This window comes from Geotrypetes seraphini, chromosome 2, assembly GCF_902459505.1.
Source record: "Geotrypetes seraphini chromosome 2, aGeoSer1.1, whole genome shotgun sequence".
Taxonomy (NCBI): domain Eukaryota; kingdom Metazoa; phylum Chordata; class Amphibia; order Gymnophiona; family Dermophiidae; genus Geotrypetes; species Geotrypetes seraphini.
In genome coordinates, this window is record NC_047085.1 from 414,873,374 (window position 1) to 414,896,139 (window position 22,766).

Consider the following 22,766-nt stretch of genomic DNA (forward strand, 5'->3'; position numbering starts at 1 on the left):
TGATTTGAAATCTTCATTAAGCAAGCATGCGCAATCAATTTGCAACTCAAGCTGAGCAAAAGAAGCCTTTTTATTTGTTTGTGTAGCTAGTAAGAGAGGTGATTGTAGTTGTCAATTAAGCACCGCGTTCAAATTAAACGATTTGAGAGTAATGAATTAATGGAGTTTTTTTTTTTTTTTTTAATTTATTCATTTGACTTGAGCTCTGGTATTTGTGATCTTGGTGTAGGAACAGATTACCGGGTTTGATTTTACAAGACGAATTCTTCTGTTCCTATTTGAGAACCTGTTTGAAGTTCTCATATGCTGCTTTTTTTTTTGTGACTTTGGCGGCAGTGCGTTTGCAAATATTCTAAGGGACCAGTTGAATTGTCCTTTCATTTAAGATGCCATCGAATTTTGTCATTCTCCAAATGGAAAAGGGGGAGAGGCATCAAATTTGTACAAAATAGGATGCTTGTTTATTGTTGACAAAAGTGGGCAAAGAAATGCATTTAAAAAAAAAAAAGGCAAGAAAAAAAAAAAAAAAAAAACACTCCCAAATTTTTATTTGGAAGATGAAAATCTTCTTGATTTCAAGGGATCAGGAAATCAAATCGCCGGAACTTCTGTGCTATGGTCGAAAAACAATCTCAAGACATTGTTTTACTGCAACTTGGGTGAAAATGTGTGATTGGAAGCAAAAGCTGAAGCTCTGGAGCTTTATTAGATAGATCTTGCAGACAGCATCGATCTCATTCTTTGTCTGTGACAGATAAGGTTTGCATCAGTCCCTGCAGCTGAACTCCTGCAGGGGCCCTGCTCCAAAGCACAAAATAGAATAATCTACCATTAGCAATCTGGAAAAGGTGAGTCCTTCCTTTTTTTTTTTTTTTTAGTAATTTTCCATAAAAAGAAAGGGAACAAAGTGAAACACTTGTAAATATTTATCCTCTTGGAAAGTGTGGGTGGTTAGCCTTGATTGGCACAACTCACTTGAAAAATAACAGAATAAGGGTTGGGTGGTTGGACGGATTCTTTCTAGTATATTTTACCTTGTGGGATAGCTAGAGGAGCATTCTTTTAGGGGCAGAAAGATATGCTTGCAGCACTTGCTATCACAGGAGCTTGCACTTCATGTAAAATTCTCCCCTGTGACTGTAGAAACCTGGAGAGGGAGGGGGGAGGGGTGCCAGTAGGAAGCTCTGAGCTGCCCTGCCATGGAGCTGGGTGCTGTCCTGGGCCCTAGGTAGGCTGAAAGAGTTTCAGTGGGACGTTTTCATCTTCTTTCGCTTGTTGTTGGACTGGGGCTTTGTTGTGCTGAACTAGTTGGACGAGTTAGGGTGTTGCTGCTGACGGCTCTGGCCAATGGCACCCGATCCGCCCTGCTGTGCGTAAGAGAGCAATTAAGGATTTAACCAAACCTATGCTGAGCCCCAGCCAGCAGTCTGCAAGAACCCCAGCCACTCAGATGCTCTTCCTCCTCCCTCTCCTCCTCCTCCTCCCCCTCTCACTAAGCCCTCACACACACCGAGGGAGAGCCAGAGTTCCTCCTAGCCTCGGCTCCAGCATGGCAGCCTGAGCGGAGCCCGCAGCTCCCAGCTCCGTCCTCTTGCCCTGCCCGCAGACTATGACAGGAGTGTTTGACAGGAGGTTGCCCACCATCCGGTCCAGTGATTTCCAGATCCCCTTCCAGGCTTTCGGCATCATGCATCACCCGTCTCAGGAATCTCCGACGTTACCCGAGTCCTCGGCCACAGATTCGGGCTACTACAGCCCGGGTGGCGGCGCCGGAGCCCACCCTCACCACGGCTACTGTTCGCCCAGCTCGGCCAGCTACAGCAAGGCGCTGAATGCCTACCAGTACCAGTACCACGGCATGAACGGAGCTGCCGCCAACTACCCGGCCAAAGCCTATGCGGACTACGGCTACGGGAGTCCCTACCACCATCACCACCAGTACAGCAGTGCCTATAGCAGGAGTCAACCCCCCGCCGGCCAACCAGGTGAGAGGGACAGACAGACGCGAGGAGGGAGAGAGAGAGTAGGGAAAAAGGGAATTGTATTCAAGAAAGCACAGGTTCTTCCAAGAGTTAGTGCCATGTATTTTGCCACTGATCCAATCACTTTCTTTCTTTTTCTCTCTCTTTCTTTCTTCTCTCTCTCTCTCTCTTTCTTCTCTGTCTCTCTCTCTGTCTCTTTTTCCTTGTAGTTTGTCCTATTTATGACTAAGGCGCCTCCAGCCAAACCCAAAACAAACCGCAGGAATATTTCGGCCGCTCTAAAAACTCACCCACCAGGATTATTTATAAAATTCCAAAGAAAACAGCACGGCGGCTTTGCTTAGAGACCAAAATATATCTGCCGCAGGACTTTTCAGAACACCGTGGCAGAGGAATGGAGATGTGGTTTATGTCTCCAGTGGATTCGTGGGATTTTGCTTAAACTTCAAAAATAAAATAGAATAAAAAAAAAATAATAATAATAAACTCCTCCAGAAATAATGAGGTGGCAGGATTGAAAGAAAGAGGAAAAAATGGTCGAGATTACCGAGTCTGTAAAATATGCCTCTGCAGTTTGACAGGCACGGGGGAAAGGAAACTAAAAAAGGGAGGAACTCGGGTTTGATCCTGAGACTGCTGCTTTGTGGTCTTTGGAAGTACTCGGTTGCCAAAACATCCCCCCACTCGCTGCCCGTGGGGAACTTGGTGGACAGACTGGGCCTTTTTTCCGGAGCGCAGATATTTCACGGCGGTCTAGGAGGAGACTGAGGTTTGGAAATTCTGCTCTGACCGGATTTCTTTTTCGCCTTCCAAAACTCACATTTGGGATCCTTCTTGGCTGCTGCTAACTTCCCTCTATTTTACAGAAATGGGTTTAGAGCTTCCAACACCACCTTTGCGCGTTGCAGGAGAACTGGTTTTCTCTATCTGAAACAGCCTTGCTAGTTTTTGCTCACTTTTAGGTGGGTTTAAAAAAACACAAACAAAAAAAACATTTGATGTGAAGTGATGATGGGAACAGAGGTTTGAAATCGCCCTGGGCTCTTCTTTATAGTTTTGTGGCAAAATAATTTGCCATCAAAGTGTGCTGCAGGAGGGTTAAGAGGATGCCATTCCGAAAATTGTCTTCTTGCTTCGAGTTACACCCCCCCATCCTCTTTTTTCTTAAATCAATGGAAGTTTAAGCAGTGATAGGAAGTCTGTAGGAGAAGGCTGACTCGGCTTTGCTAGTTCAGAAGGGAGACGAGATTCTATTTTTAAGTATCTTAACCGCTGTCTCTATCAGATATGACCAAAGCAACCGCTCCCGTGCCCAAATTACAGACAAGCCTTTATAAAAAAGGGGGGGAGGCCCTTGAACTTCCTCTCATTTCCTTCGTCCATCAGATCCTGTCTCATTATGGTCTCGGCTTTCCCCGGACTGGAGTTTTCATCCATTTTCCGCAGCGCCTGGTGGTACCCGGGATGCCCACTGTCTGTTGTGCCAGCACCTGGAACGCTCGTGGCCCATTTTTCTGCTACCTAACAGCCCTACCGAAAAATCATTAAAAAGGGAACTTAAAAAAAAAAAATCAACAATCAAGAATGAGCACAGCTTCCCTTGAAATGTAATTATTCCAGGCTAACAGCATCTTTTTCCTAAACCCGAGACCGTTCATCAAAATTTCGATTAGTATCTCATTGCATAATAATGATAATGACAGCGATAAAACCAATATAAAAAGAATCAGTGAAAATAATTTATCCGGGTTACAGAAAATGAGTCCGTGTATATTTTTCAAACTCATGTTCAAGAAAACTGAATTTTCACCTTAAAATACCTTATGTGAGAATTTATTGGGCATATATATTGTTTCTTTGTTTTCTTTTCCTATTATTTTTGTTTCATATGTAAACTGTCAGCAAGCACAGACTTTATGGAGATCGTGTGGGCAATTAAGAGAACAGTAAAGGCTTTGTTAGGAGAACGAGTTAGCCCTGAGCTTCTTTCCTACTGCGGCACCTTTATTTATGTGTGGGGGGGGGGGGGTGGAAATTACCTTGGTTTTACTGTTGTCACTGTCCTTACTATTATTCGTTTCAATCTCTTCTCTCTCTTTTTCAAATTTTTTTTTACAGAAAAAGAAGTGGTTGAGCCAGAGGTGCGAATGGTAAACGGCAAACCAAAGAAAATTCGGAAGCCTAGAACAATTTATTCTAGCTTTCAACTGGCTGCTTTACAGAGGCGATTTCAGAAGACCCAGTATTTGGCCCTTCCAGAGAGAGCCGAACTGGCTGCATCCTTGGGGCTCACCCAGACGCAGGTAAGGCCCGTCTGTACCTTTCTCGTTTATCATCTGGCCATCTATTGGGAATTTTATTTTCTCTTTTCTGTGTAAAAACTACAATTGTCCTAGATTTTAAATTTCTGCTAGGAAATGTGGGAAAATATAAATCCTATGGTTAGATTGACCTATGTTTCTAGCTTCCTCTAAGAAATTGCACCAATAAGCTGGTTTTCATCTGTAGTGAGAGGGAGGGAGAAGGGGGGGTTGAAGTAAGGTGGTCAGAAGAGGCTGGAGGCACTGCCATTGTGTGTTGTGTTGATGCTTCTGTAGATTAATAAAAGAAGCAAATATTACTTGTTAGAGCAGTGGTCTCAAACTCGCGGCCCGGGGGCCACATGCGGCCCGCCAGGTACTATTTTGAGGCCCTCGGTATGCTTATCATAATCACAATAGTAAAATAAAACAGTTTCTTGATCATATGCCTCTTTAGCTATAAATTACAATATTATTATTAAGACTTAGCCAAAAGGAAAGATTTATAAACTATAAAGAGTTTTACCACATGCAAAATTGTCATTTCTTTAATAAGACATTAACTATTTTTTTCTGAGGCCCTCCAAGTGTCTACAAATCCAAAATGTGGCCCTGCAAAGGGTTTGAGTTTGAGACCACTGTTTTAGAGGGACCTGTCCAGCTCTGAGATGTGCACCACATTTTGCCGTGCAGGTGAACTTAATTAATGCATAAAAACGGCATAAAGAATGGCCAATACATAACACCAGGAGTAATTTTTAATTTCCCAAAGTGTAAAAAGTTAGAAGGATAACAAATTTTATATGTCCAGTATTTTTCTTTTTATTATTTTATTATATGGGTAAGGTAAATTGAGGTTTAGGACTTTTTTCCTCCTCTTTGTGGTTTTCTTTAAAATCATTTTTTCAGCATTGATAATGCTTGCACAAACAAAACTCTAAAGAGGTTGCAGGTTGTTTTTTTTTTTTTTTTTGGATAATAGTTCAAACACACATTTCAACAGAAAAGACCAACTACCTACTCTAAAATGCAACTTATTTGAGGTAGCAAGACATCTGAATTAGTTGTTTGAATATTTTTACCGGGCCAATAAAATATTCATTTTCAAGGCGCACAAACGTTTCAGACCTTACTCCGATCAACCCCAATCGTGCCATTATTATGCAAAACATTTGCAAAACCGATGTTACCCAAGTATAATAATTGTGTTCTTGTCCATTCCTTTCATTTTTAGGTTAAAATCTGGTTTCAAAATAAAAGATCCAAAATCAAGAAGATAATGAAGAACGGGGAGCTGCCTCCAGAGCACAGTCCCAGCTCCAGCGATCCCATGGCCTGCAATTCTCCACAGTCTCCTGTAGTTTGGGAACCTCAGGGCTCCTCCAGATCCCTCAGCCATCATTCTCACATCCATGCTCACGCTCAAAGCTCCAATCCCTCCTCAGCCGCCAGTTACCTGGAAAACTCTGCCCCCTGGTACCCCGGCACCAACTCCCTCAACACTCATCTGCAGCCTCATGGCTCTCTACAGCACCCCTTAGCGCTTGCATCTGGGACACTTTATTAGAACACCGCTTTTGTTGGACAACCCCTCTTTTATGCTAACGGAAAAATACAAAACAATTTTTTTTCAAAGGGAATAAAAACATTTAATGTGTAAAGCTTGTTGCATGTAACTTATTGCATTTCAAAAGAAGCTTTTTTGTTTGTTTGTTTATTTTGAACAAATGGACTTGAGCAACTGTGGACACTTCAGTGGTGCCTTGAAATCTATGACCTCAATTTTTTTTTTCCAGAGACTTTTTTCAATGTTATTTTAACCATGTAAATAAGTGTAGATAGATGGATTAAACTGTATATTCTGGATAAATAAAATTATTTCGACCATGAGAAAAGTTTCCAAAGTATTCTTGTTTTTTTTTTTTACCTAAAAAATAATCTAGAAAAAGGACTTTGGGGATAAGCAGAGATTCTAAGCTATGCCATGTCACATTAATCTAGGATTATTTTTAAGGACTATTCTAGCACATAAAATTTGGTCTGAAGTTTAGCTAATGCTGTTAGCTTGCTGCAAATAACATGTATTTATAAAGATCTTGGGTTTAAGAGGAAACATTTACCCTTTGTAAAGGAAACAGTACTGAAGGGTAGTTTGGTCATAATTAGTTTAAAATTATGGTAGCTTCAAAAATGGTAAAATCTCTGCAGAGCTATTTATGGTGCCTTTTTGGTCCTAATGGAGAGCCATGGCCTGATAGAGGAGTTTAAGGAATCTAAGCTTTATTTTATAGATTCCTTTACAGATCATTATGGTTAAAACCATCATACAAGTTTTGGTTTAAGTGTGTACGAGACAAATATAAAACTATTTGACAAGGAGATTTCCTGCGTTAATTAGGTGGAAATAAGGGTCAACAAAAAAAATTGTAGGAGATACTTTTTAAATGTAAATAATAATGTACAGAATAGAAAAAAAATCATAAAAGCCATCAGCAACAAAAGGAAAACAATAAAAGCCCAGCTGTCAAAAGCAATTCTTCACGCACTTTAAGATGAATTTCTACCTATTTTATTTTTATTATTTATCCCAGTTCTCAAGAAATCCAATTCCTCCATTTTTATTCATTGCTTTACTTTGTTTTACCTTGCGACTGGTGGACTTTATAGAAAACAGCAGTTTAAAATTTACCTTCCGAACTACTTGACAATTAAAACATTTGGCTTTAGGCATAGACTGTATGTATTTTATGATTACAGGTGCTGCTTATTTTTGTGTGTAAAAACTGTGACCCAAATCAGAGAGCCACCGCTCTGAATTTATTTCTAACGTAAAGCACAATGCTTGTGAAAATGCTTCAATAGTAAATCGAAAACTAGAAGCAATTTATCACTGCAAGTAGAACGGCAGCCATAAATGTGACAGAGGCATTTTGGGGATTAGAACATAAAAAATTGCATCCTGTCAGCTGAGGATTTCAGTAAAAGCTGCCACAGTGGTTGTAGACAAGACCTGAAAAGGCACGCTTTGTACCCTCAGGCAAAGTTACCTGTCTCTGTCTCTCGCTCTCTCTCTCACACACACACACAAACTCGTGTCTCCATGGATGCCACTTCTCTCTCTTAATTTTTTTTTTTTTGAGGGGGGGGTGTTTCTGCGTATAAGGTATTTTGAATGCGTGCATGCCCTTTGTGCAATGAAGGAAAGGGGGTGGGGGAGGGAAGAGAGAGGGAGAGAGAAAGTTTAAGTGACTTGCTGGACAAGTTAGGTAGGTGGATGATTTTCTCCGTGTATTTATTTATTTATTGAACGAAGTAAATAACTGTCTTGACTCCTGGAACATAGGTTTTTAAATAATCGTATTTCTTTTTGTAGGAAGACGTTATCTCCTGATATTTTTTTTTCCCCCCTAAGGTGCGCTAGTGGTTTTAGCGTGCGCTGCAATGCTGCAGGCGCTAAACGCTAATGCCTCCATAGAGCTGGCATTAGTTTTTTCCATTTAGCGCGTGCTAAAAACGATAGCGCATCTTAGCGCACCTTAGATTCTCATTTACAGTACAGATAGCTGAAACTATTACTTACAGTACTAGCTGTACCTTCATTAAAAGGAAATTATTGTATTTTTTTAAATTATATATGCAACACGTCTTTCAAAGCAGGTTCCTTTAAAATTTGCAATAAAAATACTTTTTCCCCATTTCTGCTTGCTATGGTTTTTTAGGAAGCTTCTGAGCTCTAGACGCGGAATCGTTTCTATCCAGTATATTCTTGGGGAATCTGCAGAGGGCGAGAGAGAAAAAGGGATGCTTTTGTCTCTCCTTTAAGGGATGTAGGCGTCACGCAGATATTTGGTAGTGACGCTAGGCTATGTGATCGCACATTTCTTCAAGGAGGAAATGCTTAGCTCCAGGGTGCACGTAGTAGAGTTGTGGTTTTTGGACTTCTTTGCGATAAACGCACTTTCGCGTGTATGTCATCCCCATCTAGTCGTGTTCATATTCTGTGCCTGAATCAATGTTTCATTTGATCTTAATAGAAAGGAGAGTTCAGTGTCTTCCTAGGAGAAAGGATTTATATAAGCAGTGTTATAGGTTTTAGGCTGTGTAAGATACTAATTGGTACCTTTCTAGAACTTCCTGTCTCTTCACACAAATATGCCTTCTGTACCGGGATCACTGCATTCAGCTTCTAAGATTAGAGGTTTTCCACACAAAATTATGCAAGCAATATCCCGCCTCATTCTCAGAGGGTTGTTTTTTTTTTTTTTTTAATTTTCGTGGAATGGGGAGGGGGTTAAAATGGGCTCTGACACAATGTAGCCTTTCTGTGGACAACTAGTTTGCAACTTTATTGATGTTTCTGGCCCACTAACTTATTGAATGTAACTCAGCAGTTAAATTCAAATTAAATTACTATTTGGGGTGGGAGGTTCTAGAGGGTACTAGTTTGTTATCAATATCATTCTCTATCTGTGCCTGTCTGCTAGCTCCCCCACCCCCTTTGACTTTTGCTAGTGCAAAGGATACGAGAGAACCAAATTCATGTGGGTACAGAGAGACTCCAGGACTGATCGAGAGACCAACCACACAAATCCTGTTAAGTTAACCTTCAAAGAAAAATCCTGACAACACCTCATCCAGAAGCCCAGCTTTACTTTCCTGACCTTGCCCTCCATTTCCACCTTCTCCACTTGGGTTCACATCCAGCCTTCTGCACAGCCAATCAGTCCCTCCATTTCACTGCCTGAATAGTCACTAGCCTTTACCTTAGCTCTTAGTGGCACCGGTCTCAACATCGCCTCCTGCTAAATATTCCCTTGTCTTCCTCTTTCCCCCTTCTTTGCCTGCTCAAGAAAAGAACTGCTAGCATTTTACACGGGTCAATGCTTTAGAGCATGGGTGTCCAACCTGCGGCCCGAGGGCCGCATGTGGCCCCTTGAAATATTTTGTGCGGCCCCGGTCGAGGGTGATGCAGTGTTTTCCTCTGCTGCCCCCGGGTGTTTACCATCTTGCCGGCTCCCTCCTGTGTCTTCCTGCAGCGTTTGCGCATTTGTGCGGCCCCAGAAACATTTTCATCGGCCAATGCGGCTCAGGGAAGCCAAAAGGTTGGACACCCCTGCTTTAGAGATAACAAAGCATATACAGGCATTGACCTAGAAAAGGAATGGCCTGGCACACACACATCCCTATAAACACCTACGCCCGAGAAGGCTGCCAGTAATTTTTTTTCCTGACTCCAGTGAAACCAGCCTGGGCACAATACCTTCCCTAAGAAAAGAGAGCAAAACGCTCACACATCCGGTCACCACAAGGTGCCACTCCAGCTACTACAATGGGATAATAGAGATTGTTGGTTTTATGTTAATATGTTTTTACGGTTAATTTTTATGAATGTTTGCTTGCTGGAAACCGCTTAGATATTAAGCGGTCTATAGATGTTTAAAATAAATAAATAGCGAATTAATGCTTCTACCATCTCATACAAAGAAATTATGCTCCAGACTATGGGACATTTCAGTTCTGGCACCAGCCAGAGAGAGTCGATACGAATATCTGATGAAGAACGTGAATGCACCGGTGGTACTTAGTAAATATTTGTTTCTACACAATTTAAAGGCAGCCCTACGAGGTTGTTTGGTTATGAATTGCAAAAGGCGCTTTGCTTCAGTGAAATGCAAAGAACTTGCACACGGTATGCTCGATGCTGTGTGGATTAGTATTACGAGCAAGGGTTGGGTTGGGTTTTTTTTTTTTTTAGGTCAATCAACAGTGCAGACGAGAACTGCTGAAAATTTACATGAAGTCTTTTGTTGGGAAAGGGGTGGGGCGGGCTGTATTGCATAATAAATGCTTCTGTTATGTATTTGCTAGTACCTGCATTGAAATTTGACTATTTGATTGTTCTCTCTGCCAGAGTCATAGATGCGGCACATCTTTAAACCAGAGGCCACACATTTGGACCCTGGTACAAGGTTCCTGAAATTAAATGTCTAATTACACGAATGTGCCCAAATGCAGATTCATTTCTAATCTGATCTACAGAGAGAGTACAGTTCAACTTGCAGTATTCATTAGTGCATTTTCCTATGTGTGGCAAATGTAATGCATTTTATGCATCCTGGGATGAATCTATGCAATCCAATATTAATATGTGTTAAAAAAGTGAAATATAACACGAGATTCGTGTTAGATAGATTGATTCTACCTCATAAACTATTAACAAAATATTATACATATGAAATGGTGATAATAAATGAAATCCTTAAAATAGGAAAACCGCTATCCTGAGATACAGATTTCTCCTACTTTACAATTGGGCGCCATCTGTAGCTCATCTTGCTCCCGAAATAGCACACAGTGACTGTCTACAGGTTATACTCGATTTCAATTAATGCCAGAAATGGTACCAATCTCAAACCTAAAAACGAAGAGTAATAAATGTTAAGGTTTGGTCAATACAGGTCTGAATGTAAAATGGATATGCGTTTTTATTATTTGTTTATGTATTCATTCATTCATTTCCCCCAATCAAAGCTAATGAGATTACAGACATTGCCTTCAATGGCCGGATTTTTTTTTCTTTTCTTTTTTACGCCAATTAATAAATTTCTTCCAAGAACCTGATGACTTTCCCAGCTCATAAGATTCAAACAACTTAATTTTCTGTTTAAGGCCCCAATTTTTTCCAGATACCAAAAGATTCCTGGAGTGCCTTGTTCTCTCTCTCCTTCCCCCCCCCCCCCAAAAAAAAAAAAAAAAAAAAAAAAGCCTTGGGAAAGTGGACTGTTATCTATTGTCTACAATACGTCGGAGTAATTGTTATTACTAACAGAAACATTGTTAAGATCACAGAACTTGAGCTTTGCAGCTGGGTCCCGCAGGGCTTCCATACTTTCCCGCGTTATAGATTCGATTCTCTTTTCTTGTAGTGCACATGAATCCAACTGCCTGGTGTTCTTCAGAGTGTGATTTGATCGCCACTGTTAGTGTTCACATTTCACTTTTGTATTTTTCCTTTCCTTCCCAGACCATTATTCATTGAGTGCAGAGTGAAATTACAATCCTGCATTTGCACTCAGCAACCCAGCTGCAGTGCAAAAATGGGGTCTCCATAATGGCTGAATTAGCCCTACTGGACAGTTTCAGATGTAACACTTTGTAATAATTACATTGTAGGCTGGATTAGGATGCTATTATCATAATCTGGACGTTTACAATTATCTGTAATTTGCAAAGATGCGCCAGGTCTTGATTACAGCAGGCTTTTTTTTTTTTTTATCAAGCTAACCATCACTAAACAGTGACAGTAATAACAGCTAATTTTGCTGGCAATATAAGAGGTGCTGGGGTGTGCAAACAATTTCACACCTGGATGTGCTCACTCAACCAGGAATGCAGAGAAAGAGCGTCTGCCCTGAAACAGAGAAAAAATAGGTTCATTGCTCCACTCCACTATATGGTTTTTCGAGACACAGATCGTTTCTTAACAGATTTTGACCTGGGTAAGTTTGTGTATGTTTTTTTAAAAAAACAAAAAAACATTTCTTGCATCTTTTAGCTGTGCTGTTGAGGTTTATTTTAGCACACCTATGCTGTGAGATATCTGCTGTGTATCATTTTCTCACAGCCTATAGAGGGGCTAGTGCATAGAATGAAAACTTTGACCTCACCATATGACTAGCCTGGATTGTACTAATTATACTCTGACAGCTAGTGTCGGGAAGAGAATAGTATGCCTGAAAAGTTAGCTGAAAGATACATGACAGGAAAGGTAGAAGATAGAGAGAATGTGTGTGTGTGTGTGTGTGTGAGAGAGAGAGACATCATAATAATTTTTCTAGTAATGGTAAAGTTGAGCCTCCTCCTTCAAATATTCATTAGCAACTCATGCATGTGTAAGTTAAAAATCAATTCCATAAAGGCTTAAGAGGTACTTGGGGAATAAAGCTGAACTCAGATCCTGTAGTAAACGCGACATACGGGTGGACTGCATTTCTTGGAAGATGCATTCATATACTTATTGCATTCTAATAGAAGTCAATGCTTGATACAGTAGCTATGTTGCATCCACATTGAGAATCACACACAACAGATTTTCTTGTTTTCAAAATTATAGGGGGTGCTAGACAACCTAAATTAGTATTCTCTGCATAATATGAAACATTTTCTTAATATTTGGAGGTGATCAAGCATCCACTGCACTACAGGGCTCACATTTGTGAGAAGGACAGGTGCAGTTCATATCCCCCCTGAGTCTAGAGATTGCTCTCATAGCATGTAACTTGAAAACTGGGTGACTGGTGAAACTGCAAAGCAAGTTCCCTTTGCAAGCAAGGTGCGTAGGACCTGATATTCTAGGTAAACAGAGATTCTGGCGGAATGTGACCTCAGAAAAATAGACTTCCAAAAAAGAGTCATTTCACATTGTGGAAAATAGATAAACTTTAAAGACTAGCTGGCACTTATTTTTCTTGAGTAGAAGCATAGTTACAATATTCCTGGAACATGATATGAATTTGAGAAATAATTTTTATGTGAACAAGAAAGAAAGAACACTGAAGTTTGATAAAGAAAACCACCTCTGTGTTGACTGTAGGTGGTGCTGTTTCATGGAATAGCTAAATTTAATCTACATTTGGTTTCTTCGCTAGAACAGGCAAAGACAGGCCAAGAGCATTTCTTAGAGTACATCTACTTAGCTACATCTATGAATTCACCACTCCTAATACTATTAGGCATAATTTTAAAGTAATAATATATGGAGACACAATATTTGGAACAGAATCGGGGTGCATTTAGGGACCCATTTTTACAAAGGCTTTGTTCATAAAAGAATCAGAGAAATCTTTAGGAAGCATGACCCAATATAAAAGCGTGATTTACAGAATTATCTGGAATGGCTTACAAAAAAGAATGAATCATTATTGTGGCGTATTTGGGGTATATGTGCAATGATCATTAATTCTCCTTGAAAATGTTTAATTAAAAGGCTTCATGTGTCTAGAGATGCACCACATGTTCTAAGGATGTATGTTTTTTGGGCTGAATTTTATATGGGTATATATATTTAGCTTACGCATACCATATTTGATTTTTCTTCCAAATATTGTTGGTTTAAATGCATGGTAGCTTTACTTATAACATAATCTGAATAATTCAGCGAGCTCCGGTACCAGCTGTACTTCTAAAGCCTCTTCCATTCTTTTCAGCATAATAATTTTGGTTAATTTTCAATTTTAGGTCTTACATCTTTGCAATTTGTGTATGAATAACAGAATAATTTTGCTCTTTTGTTTCGCCTTTCCTGTTCCTGAATCTAAATAAAGATGGCTTTTTAGTATTAAAAGTGGAAGGAAATTACAGGTAATTATCTTTGACGGTAGAAACGCTGTAATCAGCGGGCTACATGAAAAATTACTCTAATTATGGTTGCATTTAAGAGAATGGAAAAAACGTTCTTGTGGATAAAAACCTTAAATTGTCCCCAATGTCTGCTTTAAACTGGATAGGACTGCAGCTGGAGGCTTTGTTCAGAATTGATCCTGGGGAGCTCTGAGCCCAAAGTTTCACAGTAGGAAGGGGGAAAAAGAAAAGGAAACATTTTTCCTAATGTAACAATACCAAACGTAGAAAATGACAAGCCTGATGGGGTTTAAACCATTCTGGGGACTGGCTGAGCATAGAAGTTGCTCAACAACAAGAAAAAAAGACCTGGTATATTGGTAAGTAATCTTTGCTTTGTGTCTAATTATAGTGACTGTCCTTTTCACGACTTTATGTAGCTGTCATTATATCGAGCACTCCGAGGATGACTATTGAATTGTGATAAATAGCTCCGTGGTTTCAAGGTTCATAATTTGAAGGATGCCCAGGTCTGTGCCTATTAATTCTCACAGTATGGGGCTTCCTGCTTACTTGAAGAAAGAACTTTCCATTTTTATTATTCCTGTGCATTACACCATATTGAGAGAATTTATTCTCCCGGGAAGTTCATTTTGTGCGTTTATTTTTTAAAAGTTTAGAAAAAAAAGTGTTTCTTTTCTTTAAAAAAAAGAAGAGAAAGAAAGATATGCATACATCTATACATGTACAGTGTGCGTAAATATATGTATATCTTTTTTTTTCTCTTCTGTAAAGAAAAATGCTTTTCTGTAAAAATAAATAAATAAACGCACAATATGAACTTCCCAGGAGAATAAGCCAGATGAAATCCTAAATAAGATAGCAGTCATTTGCACAAAATAAAAGGAAGCCCTGTGTTTTATCTTTTGCAAAGCTATGTATAGACTACACTATAATAATCTGGTATGTGCATGTGACCTGATGCAGTAGCATAAGAAGTGACTGGACATGTTCTAATTGTTAACTATGAATTAAGGTGCCCAATCATATTGTAACACATTATAAAAAAAATTAACAAAATAATAGTTGCTGATTTTATTTCTATATACTACACGCCGTGCACTCGCAGCCTTTATTGTTTTTGGAAACTAAAGTCTGATGAGAACAAAAAATAAAACACGTTAGATGTTTCGTGGCTTTTACTCCATATAAGAAAGAAGACAAAAACATACAAAGTATATACAACTAGAATTCAACATATATACATGTGTTCAGGATATAAATTTCTCTCGTTTTGTAAATGAGATACCCCTTTAAAAGTCCTTTGCTCGCTACTCTTTCTTGCTCCCTTCAGAGCTTAGGGGGAAAAAAACAGTGGTTTCTTGAGCCTTAATAGTCCATTGCAGCTTCCTAAAATACGCAGCATCCGCCTTGTGGCAATATTTTAATCTTACAATATAATCGCCTTTCAAGTAGGTTTTTTTTTCCTTCCTTAATATAGTCCCAGTCTTGAAATTGGTACATAAAAACGCAGGATAGCCTCTTATCTGCAGTGCCTCAAGCTCATTAAGCAAGTTCAAACTTTGCAAGGCGTTGGGCTCCCTTCGTTAAAAGTTTGCTGCATGTCTCTTGTACACAACTCTGAAGAGAACAGACCGTTTCCTCTGAGTCCATAGGAAAATATCCCAGAGAAGTGTGTTCTACGTGCACCAGTATGAGAACTGTGGTCTTTCTAAATTCAAGTTAAATCACGGAGGTCGCTCAGAAACGTGGTGTCCTGGCCTCACGCCCATGTTCATCTGGAGCCTGCTAGCTGGCAGTGCCGGCAGACACTTAACTTCTGCTATACTGGGACTACAGTCTTCACCAGAACTTATTTCTCTTGGACGCTTCACATCATCTGTGGTCTCTGCATTGTGTCTTGATGTGGAGATGAATACCAGTGAGAATAGCCAGGCATGTAGCTATTGGGAGGCATATTAACTCCCTTTGCAGAAGCCGAAACGTCCCAGGCTGGAGGGATAGCTGGAGATCTAGGCGACAGGGCAGCTGTGCCAGGCAGAGGGTCACTTTCATGTGGATTACCACCTTGCTTTAATAGTTTCTTAAATTTGGAACGCTTATTCTGAAACCAGATCTTCACCTTGAAAACACAACACAATATCAGACAATTAATCACTATTCTTACAGTTTTTAAAGGGACAGAGGGGAAAGTGAATGAGAGATTCAAAATAAGACATATATTTTTGTACGAGGGGGGGTCATTCGACTCTCTTAGATGTCTATCTTATACCCATTTTGAAACTGAAAAAGAGAGCTTCAGAGTCATGTGAATCGGTCTAGGATTTTCAATTTCAATTTGTTTCTCTTTCTAGCGAGTGTGGCCTAGTGGTGGTAACTACAGCACCCTGGCATTGTTGGTTCAGACCCCATGCTGCTCCCTGTGACCCTGGGCAAGTCACTTAGGGGTCCTTTTACCAAGGTGCGCTAGCCGTTTTAGTACACGCTAAACGCTAATGCATCCATAGACTATAATGGACGCGTTTGCATTTAGGGTGCGCTAAAACGGCTAGCATGCCTTAGTAAAAGGACCCCTTAATCCTCTTTTGCCCCAGGTACATTAGAGAGATTGTGATCCCACCGGGCAGACAGAGAAAATATTTGAAGTACCTGTATGTAAACCGCTTTGAGTGTGGTTGTATAACTACAAAAAGGTGGTATATACAAGTCCCAATCCCTTTCCCTTACACACTAGTACAGGATGATTTATTGACAATAAATTAATATAGCCTAAGAACTGTCAGAATGCAACATCTAACAATGTCAGGTCAAGTAAATTTACACAGAGCTACCTACATAGCTGTGAGGCAGCATTAGAAAATGTCACTTAAGAGAGTGGTCTTTTGATGAAGTCGCCAGAGAAGGAAGATGTGCCGCCTTAAATGGCAATCATTTTGTCGGGATTTTCATTTCCACCTGCAACTTTCCCTTTTCAAAGAAAATATATGTATATTTCTATCACGAAATATCAGTTGAATTTGTGAACTCTCAGTTAAATAAGTTGAGATTTGGGAAGACCCCTGAAGCAACCATTTTCCCCTTAAAAAGAGAATAAAGGTTATGATGTCACAATGTACACAGATACAAATATTTTTGGCCAGTTACATCCCAAAATAAAACTATCCCCCATTCTAACCAAGCTTTTAAAAGGTAGAAGAATTTGTATTGTGCATTTTCACATTGGCTTAATATGTAATAATAGCTTTATTTATATCCCATCATACCTTTTCAGTTGACCTCAACCATACTGGAACGTTTAAGCAACACATCTGATCAGGTAGTATATTCAACAAAACATATAGCAGTCAGAAGGCATATTACCACTGCACTGGTGGCTTATGTTTGGCCTACCATTTTTCAAGTACTTCCTCCCTGCATCAAAATTAGTGCAGCTTCTGTTAAGCAGCCTAAAATCGTCTATTGATGTCTCTCGTCACAAAGAGAGAAATCCTGAAGAGGCCCAACAGGGCAGGAGAAAAAAAAAAAAATAATCGATAATCCTAAACATTACAAAGAAAAATGAGTTCTTTTTCACCGAGTAGGCCTCCATTTTCAAGATTTCTCCCCCCCCCTAGCAGGACTGTTATATAGCCAAAAAAAAAAAAAACCCCAAATCCCCACCCTAGCAGGATTTCCAGGACTTATGCCTTCCTTAATGGCCTCTTCAGCTCTAATCAGTGAAGGCCGCAAAGTCTGCACTGTACATACAATTTGAAGATTATTTTACTCAAGCCTAATATTTGAAATGGAAATTCTTAAAATCGAGCTAAATAAATAAATACTCAGCATTAAAGAACTCCTGAATGCATTTTTTTTTTAACAGAATCCGTACTGATATCTAATAAGGTTTACTGTGTAAAATTATTTTTTTGGTGAGAGGTAACTAAGAAAAGTGGATCTGTTGAGTCCAGTAGTACACGAATGAGAATTTGTTGCAAAACAGCAACAGTATTGTAAGATACATCGAATATTTTGGTCTAGGAGGGGGATGCTGAAAAGTTCTCAGCCCCATCAACCAGCTTCCTAAATTCTGAGCGTTATTTTGCCACTGTAGCTGGAAAAAAGTGTTATCCTATTTCCTTCAGGGCCAATTCGCAGAAATGAAATTCTGTGTTTTTTTATGTTGTTTCAGATCTTTGCTTGAGCTATATCTTCTCTTCTTTTCAGCACCCCCTTCCTATAACGAAGACCTTGACAAAACCAAAAACATTCACTGAAAAATTGTTTTTTGATAAAGCTCTGATTTTTTCAATATAGACCTGAAATGTGTATTTTGTAAACTCAAAATGTGATCAAAATGTGAAATTCAGTATAATAAGATCAATTTTTTTTAAATGGTCATTTTGAATTCAACCTGTGATTTTGTTTGATATTTGGTTTATTTCTCACTAGTATTTGATTTGTGTCTCACTGTTTTAAAAATCTCTCCTTGTAGTTTATAATGGCTTACATGTCTTTCGGACTTTGGTAGGGCACCAATCACATTCAAATAGGAATTAACCTGCTATAATTTTGTACTTATTTGTCTTTGATGTTCCTCCCTCTATTACCACTGTGCCTCGGGGAAGATGCTGCGATTGACTCATTATCAGACAGAGTTATTTTTAACTATTGATTTTACAACTGCTTATTAATTTTTTCTATTTCTATGGCCTGGCACTCTGATTCTTACAAATCAAAAGGCCTATGCTTTCTCCACACTTGTATGGTTTAACTTAAGTCCCATTTGTTTTCAGCAACCAATCATTATCAAATGTAACTTATTTTTAAGTTTTTCTTATACTATTGGTACACCAGTTCATTCTCAACTCAGAAACAAAATTTGATCCAGAACAGAATAGAATATAGTGGTCAGTTGCTTTTCCAAGAATATGCGCAGTCCTGTTCTTTCCTGATGAAGAATCCCAGATTCAATCGGGTTTTACCTCTTTTCCTACGAAAACACATTTTATGTTCTACTTTTATTCTCCTGCATTTTCTGTCATTCTGTCCCCAGTGTTAGAATTCTGTTGGAAGTGTAACTGGCCTTTTCTTTGTCTGGACTGCAGCGATCTGAAGTTGCTGATAATTACCTGTGTCTGAGTCAGTCCTAAGGAAGCTGCCAGTTCTGCTCTCTCTGGAAGTGCCAGATACTGTGTTTGCTGAAAACGGTGGTTTAAAGCTTGAAGCTGTAGACTTGAATAAATGGTTCTAGGCTTGCGGATCTTTTTCCCTTTCCCATTGAATCTGATTTCTCCATTTTCGATCACTGTGGTTTTTTGCTGGTCTGCAAACACAAATTTGACATTCCTGTCAGCAAACATCCAACCACATATTGACTTTGCAACATTAGCCTAAATGTATTTGGTTTTGCGTGTTCTTATGCACAGCAAAATGACAACAAACTGTAATTTGTTTTATCTCCAAAAACAAATGCACTGGGTGCAAAACATGCAACAAAAGCTCAAACATCAGTATTAATCTTACAATAATTCCCTATATTATTTGAGGTTAATTATTATCATGGGCATTGATTGACGAAGCCTCCTAAATTACAGTACAAAGAGCAAATATGTAATATCTATACTGGGTGCTTTCCTGTACCTCCAAATATATTGTTTCATGACCGACCTAAGATCTACTTAGCCAACAAAATGTTTACACGGCTAATTAACTTTATGTCACCAATTTGCTGTCCAGTGAGTGAACACTCAATGATTCAGTGCTGTGCTCTCATTCATATGCTAAGCAATATACATCTATATGAAGCAGAGATACAAATTAAGCGCCATTCAACACTCAAGTTTTCGTAAATCAAACAAAGAAGCAACGCTGCTGTCAATCCTCACTTTGCTCATGCTTTGAAATAGCTAGGCATAGGGAAATAAGTGAAGAGCAACCGAAGTAGCATAGGAAAACACCTCTCTACAAAGCAGAACTAGTCAGCAGTCATAATTGCTAGTGATTAATTGTGGTAAAAAAAAGTAGGCCATTGTATAAAGTACATCGAAAAGCAACATTATGAAACACACCCACATCTTCTTCATATGGTTCATGAAATTAGGACATCACTTTTCTCAGATTATAGGTATCTCTAGCTGTCTATGCGTGCTGTTTACAACAGACTAGATTTGTCAAAGCAATTGTATCAACAGATGTGAGATAGATACAGAGATAGGGCAATGTTGGTTCTACAGGAGCCACCAAGAAAATAAGGGAGCTACAGAAAAATCCCCATATGCACGATCGAGAAAGAGAGAGAATCGGCATGCAGAGCTAGTGAGTAAGCCGGGCCCGATGGCAGGGCTGGAAGCCGCGGGCGGCCTCACCTGGGTCTTCTGCTCTCGTCTGCGCTGTCTCCGCCGCCGCACCGCCACCGCCGCCGCCTCCTCCTCCTCCTCCTCCTCCACCTCCACTGTGGTAGGGCTGCAGGTAGGGGCTGTGCTGAGAGTGGCTCATGTAAGGGTAGGAGGCGAGCGACGAGCGGCTGTACGAGTTGGAGCTCGGGTAGGCAGAGCCGTCGTGCTGGTGGTGATGGTGGTGGTGGTGGTGGTGGTGAGAGTGCGAGCCCGAGTGCAGGCAGTGCAAAGGATAGTGGCCGGCTGCCATGGTCGGGGAGCTTTGCTGGGAGTGAGGCGGCGGCGGCTGCTGCTGCTGTTGTTGCTGCTGGCCGAACTCCATGAAGGCAGACTTGGAGGAGTCCTGCGCGTCCAGCCCGTCAGCCATCGCAGTCATGGTCATCATCAAACTTTCGTGCGCTGGGGAGAACGAGCCTGCAGCCCCGCCCCCCCCCCTCCTTGCTCCCGCCGGCCACCTACCCCGCACTTAAGGTGATCCCCTGCCTCCCTTCCCAGCTCCCGCACCAAGGAGAGGCCCTAGTTAAATATGGGGAGGAGGGGGGGGGGCAAGAGCAAGGATTCCTTAAGAGGCTCTTTCTCTGTCACTCCTTCGCTTCTTTTAATTCCAACTTGTTTTCGGCTTCTGGAGTTAAGGCAGGGAATTTTTTTTTTTTTTTTTTTTTAAGGTGGATTCTGCTAAAGTTCAGCTTCTGCTTTTAGACTCCTGGCAGACGCCACAAGTCGACTGGTTTGTCTGCGAAAGGGCAGCGCCTTCCCATTGGTCATTCAACCTCTGACGTCACAGGCCCGGCGCTTCCCCAGGCGCGCGCGCGGCGCGGAACGTCCTAGCCCACCTTCGCCTCCGCTCGCGCTCCCGGCGCTCGTTTTTTTGTTTTTTTTTTCCCCCAACTCCGCCTTGGCACCCCGTGCCTTCTCCGTTCAGCGTTCCCCGGTTCTCGTCTTCCGACTTGATGCTTGATCCTTACCGGGGGGTCCCCCCCCCCCCGCTGCTCCTGTGCTTGCTTTCCTAGCACCAATGCGCTTCTTTCCAGACCCTCATTCGCCACGCAGCTGCACTAGTTCTCTTTCTCCAGCTCAAGCGCCTGGGGTTGCACTGTTTTTCTTTTTAGTAACCAATTAATTCAGAAGGCAACGTAGCCTGCGATTTCTTTATTCCGTTTAAAATGCAATTTAAAGGGAGAGTGGGAGTTTAAAAAAATAATTATGTTATGCAATAACTGGTTACCTAAGGTCTTAACTATACTGAGCCACACCACGCTTTTAAAACCTGCCCAGAGTGATGCTTCTGTTTAAGCTGGGTTTTTAACATTTTCCATGCCAAAATTGCCCCTTAATGTTAACTCACAACAGAGTGCCTGGGCATCAGGCTGTACAATCTGCATATTGGTGAGCGGGGTTTGAATGCCAATTTTCAAACTGAAAATAAGTTGTTTTTTGTATTCCATGACTTAATTACATTTTGCATTTAAGCATGCACGTTCAAGGGAGCCAGCTATTTTAAGTGAGTCATTGGATAACTGACAGTAATGCATTTTTTTACTATTGAAAACAGAAGCTAGTGTAATGCTTTCAAATGTATGCAAATGATACATGTGGTTCGTGGTTTGGCAAATCTTTGATTACAATATAAACTACCCGAAGGAAAGTGCATTCGTCTTAAATTTGTCTTCAGATTACAATTCCAATTGATTTTATTTTATTGTCAACATTGTTAATGATAAAAATAGAGTCGTTTTGCAGGTATTTTTACTTTCTAGAAAGAGGCAATTAGACCTCTAATCAGGAATACACAAAAAAATCTCCCATGATTAACTGCAGTACTTTGTTCAAATTGCTGTTATAAAATTCAGAACAATTTGCCTGTAATGATTATGGACTGGGTTTATTTTGGGAGGTGGAATAAAAGTGGATATAGCATAAATTATCCTCTAATTATACACCAGTGTCGCCTCAATTATCCTCTTATCAAAATGGTTGTCTAACTGCAGCGTTTAGTTTCAATTCGCCTTCTTCTTTTTCCCTATAAAAAGAACTTCATACCTTGCTATTATTAATCCATTTATTATTTGCAAGGGGATTTATATCTGAACATCCAGCTGCTTGCACCACTTCTCTCTCAATGATGGACTGGGGAAAGATATTAACTTTTTTTGAGCACAATGCTGTGGAGCTTGTTCTTATGTAATTCGCACGTTTCGACCCTTCTCGTGCATGCAGCCACAAACAAGCCATGAAGTCCAGGCAGATCTGCTAAAGACCTGGCGAAAAAGTCAGGTAGGCCGTGGAATCTGATGTATATAAATCGATAGAATGTGGACATTATATTGTGAAGTACCATCGGTGACTGGACTTGGGAAAGTGGAGGCGGCGAGCAGCTCGACAAATCTTTCTGTGTGAGAAGTCTTACACTAGACTAAATTACAACCTTCTCAGAAGATTTAAAAAAAAAAAATATATATATATATATATATATATATAGTAATAGTCGCATTCGTGGAATTGCTTTAGCTTTTGCAGAAAGAAGCCTTGGCTTTTTGGAAACATCACCTGGAGAGTTATCTCCCCTGGCTGCACTGTTATGAATCATAAATCTTAAAGGGATGGATATGTCACAAGGAGATCCAACCATTTGCATATCTCACTGTACTGTGGAAGGGGTTTTATGCTAATTGATTCCTCTGCATATGCAAAATATTCTCTCAGTATTTCAGAATATAGGGGGCATTTCTTTTTCCCCTGCAAAGGCC

The 22,766-nt window shown here is 40.3% G+C and overlaps 2 protein-coding genes across 2 annotated transcripts; one reads left to right on the forward strand and one right to left on the reverse strand.

The window, feature by feature from the left end:
* Positions 1-889: 889 nt before the first annotated feature.
* DLX5 (distal-less homeobox 5) lies at positions 890-6,172 on the forward strand. Its single transcript, XM_033931076.1, has 3 exons — positions 890-1,985; positions 4,101-4,285; positions 5,517-6,172. The coding sequence occupies exons 1-3, from the start codon at positions 1,610-1,612 to the stop codon at positions 5,847-5,849; spliced, it is 894 nt and encodes a 297-aa protein (XP_033786967.1). The 5' UTR covers positions 890-1,609; the 3' UTR covers positions 5,850-6,172.
* An 8,855-nt stretch (positions 6,173-15,027) lies between these two features.
* On the reverse strand, positions 15,028-20,845 carry DLX6 (distal-less homeobox 6). Its single transcript, XM_033934085.1, has 3 exons — positions 19,990-20,845; positions 18,754-18,947; positions 15,028-15,764 (listed from the first exon to the last, which is right to left on the reverse strand). Exons 1-3 carry the CDS (start codon positions 20,402-20,404, stop codon positions 15,513-15,515), a joined length of 861 nt encoding a protein of 286 aa, XP_033789976.1. The 5' UTR covers positions 20,405-20,845; the 3' UTR covers positions 15,028-15,512.
* Positions 20,846-22,766: the final 1,921 nt, after the last annotated feature.